The following is a 14,175-nucleotide window of genomic DNA, read 5'->3' as shown; positions in this document are numbered from 1 at the left end:
ATTCACATACTGGCCCAGAGGCATAATAAAGGCCAGGGTAAAAAGGTGCTCTCCCTGCAGCCCCGCTCCCAGCTCAGAGGGCAAGGTCCACAGCGGTCCTGGTGTTTCCTTCCTCCTTTGCCCTCTCAGAGACACACAGCAGCCATTTTAGGCAAGCAGGTCTCTGGGTCCAGTCTCCCTGTATACCTGTCCCAAGTGCCAGGTCATACAGCGCTATTTCCTACCAGCCACTGTTCTCTGTGTAGTTTATATTAGTGCCCATTGCAGAAAATTTGTACAGTCATACTAAGGTATAGAGGGTCATTGTACCATTTGTGAGGGCTATCACATACTTGAAACCGCGTTGCACACTACATGGTGCCAGATCTAATGGGGTTGCACGTTCCCTAGTATCAGATGTAGCACTTTTGAAACTAATTTGTGCCTTATAAAGCGCTGTCACTCCAGGGGGGCTACCAACAGTGCAATTGCACACTACCTTGTGCCATATATAGCGTTGTTGCATACTACATGCTGTAATTTTTAACGCTGTTGCATACTACATCGGGCCATATATAGCGGTTTCATATGATATTGGGCCATATATAGCGCATTTGCACACTACATTGTGCCATATTTCACATACTTCACTGTGTTTACTGCATTGTTTCATTACTATGGCGGGCAGAGGAAAGAATAATAAACAGCCTCAGGATCCTGCCCCTATTCAGTTGTCCTGTAAAGCCTGCTCAGTGGCTTTGGCCTCAGGGGACATTATTCAGGATGGGCTTTGCACTAATTGCTACACAGCCCCTGGTCGCTTAGCCCCGGTGTCTCTCCCTCAGGACCCTCCCTGGGCTGCCTTTTCACAAATGCTGGCAAAAATTGCGGAATAGAGAGCGGTCCCCGTAGTGGCTCCTCCTGTGGGATGGCCACAGCAGGTCCTCCCTGCAAATCCTTGCCTCCCCCATGGTTAGACCTACCAAACCCTCTAAACAGGCTCTGTTTTCCTCCCAGTCCAGTTATCTGATGCTAACATATCATCTGGGGAGGCGGAAGATGCACACCTCTCACCCTGACTCCGTCTCCGGAGAAGAGGAGCCACCCTCTAAGCTAGACCAGCTATCTGATCACTTGAGTGAAACATGGATCATGCCTGGTAAAAGGTTTCAAATCCCAAAACGATTCAGTTCCTTTTACCCTCTACCAGCTATTGATTGCACTAAATGGGAAGTTCCCCCAGCGGTGGATTCTCATGTAACTCGTCTGGTTAAAAATGCCATGTTACCCATTCACACTGCTACCTTCTTGAAGGAAACTACAGATAGACCTATAGAAGCTTGTCATAAATCTATTTACTCTCAAAGTGCGTACACATGGGTCAATTTTTTTTTGAATGACTGAACGATAACGTTATCATTCAGTCGTCCAAAAAATTGTCCAGTTTCAGCCCCGCAACGATGAACGATAACTACCAATGTGCCCTCCCCTTTGGAGTTGGTAGTTGCCGTTCATCGCCCGAACCTCCTGTCCAACCTGACGATATTGTCAGGTTGAACATGTTCGGGGATGAGGGAGGGAGCCCAACACTGAACAAAATCTTTCTTGATTTCGTTCAGTGTTTGTGCTCAGTGTCGTTAACAACACTGAGCGCACCCCTGCCGGGGACACACAGGACGATTTCCTTCGGGGAGAAAATCGTCCAGTGTGTGTGTGCACCTTTACAGGAGCTATTACTCGTCCTGCTAGGGCTATGGCCTGGGTAGCAAAAGCCATTGAGAGTTGGGAAGAAGCCGTAGAAGAACACTTCCCTCTGATGCTTCACGGGAACAAGTCTCCTATGTATCTCACATTAGGGATGCAGCTATGGATATGGCTCTTTTGACCTCCAGGATATCTGCCCGTCGTATCGTTTGGCTTCGTTCCTGGATTCAGATTCAAAACGGGATCTTGAGTCTCTTCTCTATTCGGGGGACATCCTATTTGGTCCAGAGCTAGATAAACCTTTCTACACATGCGCAGTTGGCTGATCAACTGGAAGTTCTCGCCCACTGCTTTGGGACATCCCCAATGTCTCCCTGTGGAGCCCTATGGACCCTGAAGAAAATGAGTTATGGTAAAACTTAAATTTGTTAACGTTCTTCGAAGTCCATAGGGTCCACAGGGCACCCGCCCTGACGCACCTGGCTTCTGTGGGTTTCTTCTATTGGTCACTTGTGTCACGTTCGGGCTATGGTGGACCCAGGTTGAGAAAGGAATGAGGAGAGGGGCCTGGATATATCCACAAGTACTGGATGTTGGCTAGACCTGACCAAATGCGCGGAGTCTAACTTACTGAGAGGTGTTCACCAGTGACCCCTACAAGCGGGATTTGGACTTAAGCTGCACCCAGCAAGCAGGTTGCAGCCCTTTGGTCAGATATCCGGTGCAAGTGGGAAATGGAAGAACACTATCATAGGGAAAGCACAGGAGAATGATACTGGAAGTTTTGCACTTGGGTGAGTTACTGGGTACACACCCTGTTGATCCAGACGTAGGGCTTTTACAGGAGAATGGCACTAGGAGTTTGTACTTGGATGATGTACGAAGTAAACACGCTGTAGTTCCAGACGCAGAACTGGCACAGGATGATGACACTTCGTAGATAGTACTCGGATGATGTACTGAGTACACACACGGTAACACTAGGAAAGAATCACTGGAAGAAAGGAGCTTGGAACCTGGAACGCAACAGCAAGTATACACTGGAAGTAACGATGTTGTACAGGCAACTTCCTGTTGCCTGGAGCCCAGCTAAATACCTTAAGGTAGTAGTCCATTGGAGGATAGTGTCAGCTGACAGCAATCAATACTACCTTTGGGTAAAGGGCTAATCAGGTGATTTAGACTGACATGGCTGCATCCATGATGGTAACCACAGGAACCAAATCACGAAGCAAGCACATGGATGTCCTAGCAGACCCCAGGTATAATCCTCAGTGAATCGCTCACCACCGCACCTGGTGTCTGACCGCTCGAGAGATCAGGGGAAGTCGGTGCTGAGGTGAGTAATGGCTGATCCTAGGCCGCAATCTCACAACTTGTTTCCTTCTCTGTGCGAGTGTGAGATTCTTCAGTGTACCAGTCTTCCTTCTCTGCTGTCCTGCTCCTGCCTTGGGCTTGTTAACAAAACTGAAGGGCCCTCAGGCTGTGGGCAGGTTATAGAGGGAAGGACTGGAGCAAAGAAGAGTTAACAAAGGTAAGTTTTACCATAACTCTCATTTTCACTTATACCCCTTTCACACTGCCAGCAATAACTCAGTGTGAAAGGGCAGCGTTGAAATAAGCAGTTGTTGAGCAGCACGGTATTTCAACCCTGGCAACGAGCAGGGTTGAATACGGGTTCAAACTGGGTCATGATGCAGTGTGAACCGGGGGACCCAGGTCCTGTTCACAGCATAGGAAGAACCAGCTCAGCACGTGATGGCAGTGATATCATTGACCCGCCAATAAGCCTTGTCAGGCAGCCAGTCTGAAAATGGTCTCAGCCGGGTCGCACCGGTGCTACCTGGCATTGCAATGTGAAAGGGGTATTTCAGTAAACAAACAGAGGGAGCTGTGGTTAGAATTCTTTGGTGGGTCTAGAGTGGACTATGAAGGAAAGGAGGGGGGGGGGGGGGGGTTTACTCAGCAGAGCCTGGCTTTCCTCTATGCAGTTGCTTTTGCAGCCACGCTCTTTATATTCTTGTCTGGGAAGCAAGGAGATGATGCTGTCCGGCTGCTCTGATACGTTTATAACAATCAGAGTGGAATGTTAGGTACCTCCCTGTGATTAGACACATCCATGAAGTGTGCGGACTAATGCAGGCCCTCTTCCCATGATTTTGCACTCCTAGAAGAACTGCAGGCCCTCACACTGCCTTCTCCTCTTGTCACCGCTGCTCTTGCACAGAAAGTAAAAGAGCTGTAGTCCTTGTACAGTACATGACCATTTGATGCAGCGGCTCCAAGTCACTGATGGGCTGCAAACAAGTATGGGTCAGTATGCACTGTACACTCTGCATCCAATATGGATATGCTACTTGTGCACTCTATTCCAGAAAAGATCAAAGATTTAAAAAGGGATTCTTACAAACACAGGGTAATACAATTTTTTTTCAAGTTAACTAGACCAGTGGTTCTCAAACTCAGACCTCAAAGCACCCTAAAAGTTGCCTACACACTAGACGATGTGCTTACAATGCGATATCGTGAGCAATTTCCCTTGAAATGCCCCCGGCTCTCCAGGACACGATATGGTGCTAAAAAGTATCCAATCTGATTAAAATCTATCTTGCACAAAATAGTGTATGCAATTGGCAAGTCTTACCTGCAGCACGCGCGATGTACGCGTATCAGCATAGTGAGTGGACACTCATGTTTTGGACATATTTTACACGATTTGTCTTTCCGATGCATTGAAATCGGGCGAATTGTGTCAAATATCATCTAGTGTGTAGACACCTTAAGAGTCCAGGTTTTAAGGATATCCATGGATTGGAAAAGCCTAGACAAATCTTCCCAAAACATTGTCCTATGCTTCAAAATGGCAGTATACAGTAGCACATGAAGAACTAGAAATCACTTGATTTACAGGTTTCCCCAGAGGCCACTTCAAGTTTGAATGAAATACTATAACAAAAAAAATCCCACTTTCAATAGTATCAGGCACATTATAAAATATTTCAATATCCACTCCAAGCACAACTATGACTAATGTGTAGGAGACTGACAAATCAGTGATCAAAGGATGAATTATTAGTTTTGCATAACAACAAATCTAGGGACTCCTTGAATCGCTTCAGGAAGGGCTATGGAGTCAGTATATGACATCCACTCCTTCATAAATTGCAAATGTATATTTTTACATACATTCTATTTAGACTGAAATTTGAACTATAATGTAATCAAATCTTGCAATACATAATTTCAATAAGGTTAAAATAGTAGTTTAGGTCACGAGATCGTAGAATACATGAAAACTGATAGAATGATGGGTTAATTTTATATGTAATTATAGCAGGGTACTGGCAGCTTGGGGTACTTATTGCAGTCTAGATGTGGGTGACGGCATCAGCATGGGGTGATTATAATGGCATGTTATTTTGCCATACTCCTCCTTTGGATAGAAATAGTCCTTAAACTGTTAGGAGAGGAATAATTTAATTCCTCCAAAAAATGTAGTGACCACTTCGCTAGTAATTGATTAATAGTTACTGTAAAGTATATGACAGTAAAGAAATCAAATAAATGCAATAGATCAGGGTTCCCAAATTCATTCCTTAAGCCGCATACACACTAGACTATTTTTTTTGGACGATAACGATATAGTACAACGATAGATCATTCACTGTGTATGCAGTGAATGACCAACCATGCGCACTCCTGTGGGACGTTAACTAGGTTTGCTGTCGTGCAAGCATACAGGCCAATCTGACGACATTGTCAGAAAGAGATGTGGCAGGATGACGTCACTGAACAATATCATTAACTATATTGTTCAGTGTATACACCTAATATCTTTCACCACATCGTCTAGTGCACCAGTTCTCAAACTCGGTCCTCAGGACCCCAAACAGTGCATATTTTCCAGGTCTCCTCACAGAATCACAAATGAAATAATTAGCTCCACCTGAGGAACTTTTAAAATGCGTCCGTGAGTAATGAATACACCTGTGCGCCTGCTGAGTGACCAGGAAAATGTGACCTGTGTGGGGTCCTGAGGACCAAGTTTGATAACCTCTAGTCTAGTGTGTATGCCCCTTTAGGGAGCACTAAAAATGCACAGTTTCCATTTTTCCTAGTTGCTCCACAGGAGTATTCATTACTGGCTAACACATTTTAAAAGATCCACAGGTGGAGCTAATTTTCACTTGTGATTCTGCAAGACCTGGAAAACATGCACTGTTAGTGCTCCCTGAGGAATGAGTTTGGGAAACACTGCAATATATGCAATTTATAAGGCTCAATAATAAATAAATGCACTCTCTAAATGGAAAACAAACAGTGATATTAGCTCTATATAGGAGCACACCATTTCACAGTAGATGCATACAAATAAATAAAATGCAGAGAGAAATTATTAAAAAAAAAAAAAAAAAAAGTCCAATATGGCACCTGTACCAGAAAGAAGTGTAGGTTAGGCGATGGAATGCACACAAAGCAGTGTTTGGATTCTGCCTTGTGTGTCTAACAATACAACTCACTCCATCTGGTACTGGATGTCCATGCGGCGACTTCCTGTGTCTTTCGTTGGTAGCTTGCAGTAGGTAATATTTTATTATTTAGCCTAATAAGTTGCATATTTTTCACACCTTACCATGTGTTCTCTAAACTGTTACACTATATATGTTTATATGCATTCATTTACATGTTCAAAATCCACCCATTACTAACAAGAGAGACCAACTTGACATAAGGAAAGTACTTCTCTTTCTAATATATAATATAATTTTCTATCCATCACCTGTGTCCGTTTCCCCTCCACGAGAAGTGCCAAGGGATTTGTACTATATATTTTTCTACCACATTTCTCTAGCAGATTTAGGGTTCCCCTAAGTATCTGAACCCCAGGCTGCCTCTTTGGATGCGCTAGAGTGATTTGTTTTTAGTATCTTGGTCTGATAGAATGCCTACAAAATAATGAATGATGTGTCAGACACCTGATCTTTACATAATAAATCTTTATTTTGATGGTAGAGTCAAAGTACAGTAGGTACTTTTCTACTGACTAACACCAAGGGGTAAATGTCATTGGGTGCCAAGTTCTGACATTGGCAAGTCTCGCACGAGAATGCCCAATGTTTTAAAGTAGTAGTCATTTAACAGGCAAAACCAGGTTGATTTTGCCTTTTACTTAACTGCTACTTTCAAACATCGGGCAGTCTCGCACGGGACATGCCGATGTCAGAACTCCGCTCCCTATTACATTTACGCCCCAGACTGATTCCATAGCCCTGCTTATCAAAGAGAGGAAAACTAATTTCTATGCAATGAAAAAAAAAAATAATAATAATCTGAAAAAGGACACTGGTAGCTTAGAAGAGCTTTTAAGACAAAAGTAATAAAGCAGACACACTGAAAAAAATAAATAAATAAATCAAAGCTAACATTGAGATATTTTGCAAACAAACAAGCAATAAACTGTCATGACCCTAAAAATTTAAACAATAGATTTAAGAGGGAATCCAATTCCACTGCTAAATTACCTGCAGCCGGCAATTAAATTAGCCTGGTTAACCCCACGCATCATTTCCCCTTGGTGAAATGAGAAAGGCTCCATCAGAGGTTTAACGCTTGGAGAAATCCCATGGTAGCCGCAGTTTACTTGAAATCAGTGAGTTTCCATGTGGGATTCCATCTACTAACAGACATGAAAACGACTGCACGATTACGACATTGTAATCAGTCATTTGTCAGTCTGCTCGTTCAGTGCAGGCTCATCAATCATCTGCAAACATGCTCAACCTGACATTGTCAGGTTGTCCAGCATGTTTGCACAATGATAGAAGTTTAAACGACCAGCGGGCACGCACATCGCTGGTCGTTTTAGACATTTCTGCAAACGAAATATGATTCAATCGCTCAACTTAATCATCTAGTGGATGGGCACCTGTAGACTAGTTTTACAAAACTATCATCCGCCATCAGGAAAAAATGCTTTAATAAATGTGATGTGGGTAATAAACCAAAGACTAAGAATGATATCTCTACCCAAGCCATTAGCCCCTCTTTTTTTTTTTTTTTTACTCTCTCACTCTGCCCCCTGCGCACTGTGCCCCAGCTTTTAAGGCTCTCTGGAGATGTATGAAGGGGCAATATGGGGAAAAAGTAGCATCAGCGCACGTTATGTGCGCTGATACCACTTCTCTATGTATTATTGAGGAGTCTGGCATTATCAACGATGTGCAGGGCAATGTGGTACTGACCATTCTGAAAGCTATCGATATCGACAGCTGCAGTTGCCCTACCACCACAGCAGGGACAGCATTGTCCACTGGAGTCAGCCCAGAAAGAAAGAAGGACCGCTCATCAGCACGAGGCTGATGCGCTGTGTGCTCAGGCAGGGATCACCGGAGGGGGGAGTTTTCACTCCCCCACTCCGGCAGATGTTCATACATCTCGTTGGTAGTGTTTCCTGCTTCGCCTTGGTGATAAGGCGAAGCAGCAAGAGCAATAGCGGCACGGATCGTCCTCCCCTCTATCCTTTTTTCTTCTTCTCCCTCTGTTACGCCCACACAGACAGTAGCACAATAATCTGCCACCTTCACTGGTCATCCTCCAATACTCACTAACCAGGTCACACATGCTGCAGCTTCACTCTGGAATACTAAGATACTACCATAGTAAGGCATGTCCACACTAGTGTAAAAAGTGGTGGGGACACAGCTTTAGAACACAACTCTGACTGGACCATCGACCTACTACATGCTTTTTGCTTTGATATCCTCCAAAAAAAAATGTGTTATGTGTGGGACAGTAGGAAGCAGTGTCAGGTTTCTTGTTTTGTTTCATATTGTCTGGGTACTGTCAGAACTAAACTAAGTATTAAATTGGGTGCTTTTTTGAAAATGATGGCTGGTTTTGAAGGATTGGTTGTAGAATCGGATCTTGTTGTAGTATATGCCAATGTCAGTTGAAGACTTGTTTAGCTTCTTCAGATTGCCGAATTCGGTGATGATGGGTAGAATCGGTTTCGTTGAGGGTTTGTCATCTTTCCTTTTAAGGAGTTCTACTTGTTTTATAGACTCCTATTCCTTATTGTACTTATCCAGTAGATCTGGGAGGATATCCACGGTCTTCAAACTGTTTAGTGAGGAACTGTGCTTGTATATTTAACATCTTTTGTAGTTTTTCCTTATCCTACAAAATTGTCCTTTGGGTATGTTTCAAATCCAGGTAGGGTTGCGGCGGTAAGAGGGTAGCACAGTTATTGACATCCTTGTGTACAGCTTTCACTTACCCACTGCTTTCCAAGAACCCCATATATATTTATTTTATCCACTCTCCTTATTCCTCATAAACTCAAGTATTATTCATCCATCATTCTATCCTCCAACTCAACTTTCACATTAAAACTTGCAGAGTTCTTTGTTCCATTTAAACTTCATCATATGAACACTCTCTGGGATCTACTCCGTCTTTCTCAATTATCTCTTATGGTGGGTACACACTATACAGATATATCTGCAGATCGAGTGATCTGCAGATGATGGTCGTTCATACACACTGAACGACCGTCATCTGTGTCTGCCTGCAGGTCCCGCAGCACTCCCTGCGGCTGCGTGTGTACGGGCGGTCTACAGACCATCCGTACACACTTGCCGATAGACCGATATGTCTGCAGACATATCTGTCCGCGATTTGTCGGTGAACGACGATGTTCACCGACATATCGTGGGTACACACTGGCCGACGGCCAGCAGATACATTGGCCGATCAATTGATCGGCCAATATATCTGTCAGTGTGTACCCAGCCTTACCTATGTAAACCCAGAGTTTCCCAGATTCACTCTTTGACTACCTGATGAAGCGGACTGGTGCCGTGAAACATGTAGCCGATTTTAGTGTGACTCTTTGCTGCGATTTTGATTTTATGCTTTATCTTTTGCATTTTATTAAAAGTTAATTTTACTATTACTGTGATCTTATTTGCATTGTTGAAATATTTTTTTTTTTATAACTGTTTAGATGTTATGTATTGTCTGAAATAGCAAAAAAAAAAAAAAGCGTATATTGCGATATTTGTACACTTATCGCCATGACAATTTGCTACTTAAAAAAAGAGACAGGTATAACGGCTTGACTAATTATAAAGAAACTGTTGTTTCAACTTTTAACCCTTGTTTGGACATTCCTGGTTTATATAGATCACTTTATAAGATGTTTGTCCTTTTGAGTACTACATTCATAGATACCAGGGATCACAAAATACATTTACAGCGTCATAGACACTATCTCTAGTGGATCTTTTGTTTAAAAGAAAATTAGAGAGACTATAGACAATATCTATATTACAGAGTCACAGAAAATATTTCTAGTGAATTTTTTTAAATACATTTTATGAATGTTCCTATCAGGAACAGAGTACTTTTACACGCTACCTATAAGGTCTTGTTGGGAGACATTTTCTCCTTAGGCCTCAGATTCCTGATACCGATCCCATTTCTATCTTGCTAAACATGTCACAAATGACACTTGCACATATTGTCTCAGATAGTATTTTTATTGGGAACCAGTAGGCTCTTAAAATTAATTTTCAAATTGTGTGTATGATGATTACATATTTTTAACAGAAATATGTAATACATTTCAAACCACACATCTATAAAGTGGATTAAGTAGTAAGAGCTGTAGGATAGAGAGAGAGTTAATGGCAGTCAGCAAGACCAATACACTTATCTAGCTAACAGATAATTCAGTCTGTTTAGATTTATTCTTATTGCTTGCCATCTAACCAAAATAAACCAATTGCTATTTTAACTATAAAATATTTTGGCTGAAAGTCTGGAACTTGCATATTGGTATTAGCAGGCAAATCGTCCAAACTTTTGTCGTGCTTGTAACTGTAAATCAGGTGCTTTTTTCAATATCAATACACCATGAAAGCAGGGCTTCATGATCCTTCTGACTTTTTGTGTTTTAAGCAGGCGGTGTCAGGACTTTTTTTTTCTCTCTCAACTATTACTACCACCTTCTATTTAGTGACCTTATGTCCAATAGTTCTTTAGGACGAAAAGTTTTACTTTAACTTCAAAATTATTTTAATCCCTGGGTAGCATTGTGAGGTTACCGGCTACAAACAATGAGATTCTGTAACAGACAAGCAGTTTTCATTCTAAATTGATGTATAAATAGGGCAATATCCTATCAGACGCAAAAACTACGTTTTTGCATGTTTAGTTTAGCGCACTGTTTGCCTGAGTATGTGACTTTTTGCACATATGCGCATCCCCATTATTTGCGCAGTTCTATTGCAAAAGATGTAATGCTGCATTCGCTCAAAAAGTCTTCATGGTGTTACATGCGAAAAGCACAGCTGAAATTGGGGAAATCAGCCTGTACCCCCAAAGAAGACAAACTAAGGGTAATCGTGTAGAAGTTATTAGTGATCATAATCAAAAGGGTTTTGGGTTCTTAAATTGTGGCAAGTGGCTGTTATATGCATTTTCTCTAACAGTGAAAAAATTATAAACATTTTTGCCCAAAATGCTGTATTAAAATTGGTGGTACATAAAAATGTGCGAAAGCATATTTGTGTTTCATAAAAGTGCATATTTAAAAATACACCTGTCATTTGCAATCCTAAAAACACATGTCCAGTGCATACAGTCCCCCCAAAATACCTATCCCAGTTCTGTAAACCTATTTCCCAACACATTTTTTTTTTTTTACCCCAAAGATGACGTCATTATTGGCCAAATTAAAAAAATCTTTTTGCCTAAATAGTCATTAAGGGGGGTGTCCAAGGGGTTCTGAACCAAGTCCCAAAATGTTTAGCCAAAAATGGGGATTTTGCACAACTTTTCACCTGCTCTATGATGGTGAAAACATTTTGCCGCTTTAGTTTGTGGAGAATTTGCACGTACAAAAACCGCGGCAAATAGGATAGTCAGATAAGTATTTTTTCACATGATAAGCAGATTTTTTTTTTTTGTTTGTTTTAACGAAAAGTGGCTTATCACGGCTAATATGTTATGGCCCTTAATATATTTTGTCTTTTTAGGGGTTTAATAAATCGTCTGGATATACTACACTATTGGTAATTAACACGCATGTTGGAAAGTCCATAAAGCAAATTCACAGCTAAGCCTATACTAATGTACATATAAATAAACTTGAGAAGAATAAAAAGTTAGTAAATAGTGTGCTGTTTATTTTGCACATCCACAGTGAATTGAAGTAAGTATTTGAGCTTATGCTGACTGAATTAAACAACATACAATGACAAGATATTGTTGGTTCAAAACTTTAAATGTAAACTTTTTTTTACCGGGTGTCGGAACCCTCAAATCCTGACAACCCAGGTCATCAAATTACATGTAAAATAAATCTAAGAGTAAAAAAAAAAAAAGTTTTACAGATAAAGGGTAAGCTCTAATAAAGAGACAACCTTTTTGTCAAGTTCAAATGTTACAATTTTTAAAACTAAATAAAATAGGTATCCTGTTTAAATCAAACATTGCTCCCTCCACACCAGAAGTTCAAAAGCTAACAAAACAGTTTTTACATTAAAAATAGGATGGCAAAATTTGAACAATGCAATATTTCACCTTCCTTACATCATTTGCCAATGTCAGTATTACAAAATGAAACATAGATGATAGTAATAGGTGATGACCGAGGAAGAGTTGGCAAAAAATGATGGTGAAAAAGGTGTTGCTTTTTTTATACATATATTTTAAAAAGTTTGCTGCTAGAAAAGGTCTATTTATGAAATGTAGTAAACTGAAAGAAGTCAGCTTTCATGCTTTTTAAAATTGCCTCAAAAGATTGTAAGACCAAAACTGCATGACTATTTACTGGTAAGCATCTATTTCAGTGTAAGTATTTCACTGCGGCATTGTACTATATAAGAAAATTACATTTTGATGTATTTTCATGAAGTGGGCAGCATAACCACCAGAAAACGTGCTCATGGGCTGAAGATAATTTAAAACAACGTACACCCAACATAGTATATGAAACTTTGGTGAGACAGTTGATGGTCACCAAAAAGCTGATGACCTGCTAGTTGAAAAGCCTTGGTTTATATGAACAAATACAAAAAATATAAGAGTATAAAGATACAGTATGTACACATATTCACAATAAAAAAAAAGCTTTACTGCATGTACTATAACAATGAACCAACCAAGTACAATTGTAATATGTAAAGTACCAGTCTCACTTTGGAGCATCACATAAAAGCCCCAACAGATGAAAATTACATTTTGAAATTACTATTTGTAACAAGAAATTAATAAAAAAAATTAATGTAGAAATGAAAGACTGCACGGAAAAAAGTCTTTGATATATTTGACGTTAAAATGGGACTGACCACAGATAAGCAGTATACAAACATCCAGTAAAGGTTCACTGCTTGCTTTGGCAAACTAAGCCTCCATCTCTGACCTCACTGCTAGGTAAACTGTAATTGATGGACTAACAGCAGGTGTACAATTGTGCTTAACTGTTGCTTTTTATCCCAGGCTGCAGAGATAAAGTTTTAAATCCCAATACAAGCAATGCACCTCTACTGAATTAATCATGCCTCTGTCTTAGAGTAGTGTGAGCATCTTGTGTAGATCCGCTCAATATCATGTAGACTGAGTTTATGCAGGAAACAGATGTCATTGGCTTGGATAAAAACATTGAATCTCCTGGAAGAAATTAATTTTTCAGTGGAAGTCTTGGTTGCTGATGAAGATGGAACCACATTAATAATCCTGCGAGAGAAAGTGAAAAATTAAGAATGCTTGAACATACAATATTTGCTATTTACACAATTTGCCCAGTTTCTATGGTGTTCACTTTTTTTACTTTATAACAGCGTCCCAACTGGAAACATATTAAGAGTATTCAGACAGCCATACTCTCTCCAGTGTATTTTCAAAAAATGAGACAAATACTTTTTTGGGGGTATGGGGTACAAAATTGGGGTGGGGGGGGGGTGTGTGGAACAGTCCAAGAATGGTGACCTCAATTAAATATGATACAAAGAAATCTTGAAGAACTTAACTGCAAGAAACAGTGATGAGGTATATATTTAATGAGTCACCTGTCATTCAATGCAAGCAACATGTGCATTACAATTATAAAGCTACAATTAAAAAAAAAAATCCTGTTATCTATTTTAGGCCTTGTAGGATAGCAGTAGATGATGCAGGACCAGGAGTCCTTGAACGCAGCAATTTTCTCCCCAGACATAAAAGCATGGTGTTCTGAAGCTACTGTGATGGCGCGCAGTAATAAAAGGAAAGCCATTTTGTTGTCACATGGTCAGTAATACAATTAGTGTACCATTAAAAAATTAAAGGTTATTTTGGCCAGTGTGACAAATTATTCTTTCCTTCAGAGCAGTGGGAAAATTGCTACACTTTTGAATGACTCTGGGACCATGACTACATTACTAGCTGCAGTATTGAAAGCTCTTCACTTATCAGTATAAAACATCCTGGTTGCCCATCGAGTGTTGC

General features: G+C 40.7%; 1 protein-coding gene across 2 annotated transcripts in view; it reads right to left on the bottom strand.

Moving 5' to 3' along the window:
- Positions 1-11,852: 11,852 nt before the first annotated feature.
- Positions 11,853-14,175, bottom strand: part of MEAF6 (MYST/Esa1 associated factor 6) — a 33,257-nt gene continuing 30,934 nt past the window's right edge. For both annotated transcript variants that reach the window (XM_088461798.1, XM_088461864.1), the window contains one exon: positions 11,853-13,425. In XM_088461798.1, the coding sequence (XP_088317924.1) occupies positions 13,417-13,425 (9 nt within the window). In that variant the 3' untranslated portion in view covers positions 11,853-13,416. The remainder of the gene's footprint in view (positions 13,426-14,175) is intronic.

This window comes from Taudactylus pleione, unplaced genomic scaffold, assembly GCF_031769625.1.
Source record: "Taudactylus pleione unplaced genomic scaffold, aTauple2 ptg000007l, whole genome shotgun sequence".
Classification (NCBI taxonomy): domain Eukaryota; kingdom Metazoa; phylum Chordata; class Amphibia; order Anura; family Myobatrachidae; genus Taudactylus; species Taudactylus pleione.
The sequence above is the reverse complement of the archived record's forward strand: the minus strand, read 5'-3'. Positions and strand labels throughout refer to the sequence as shown.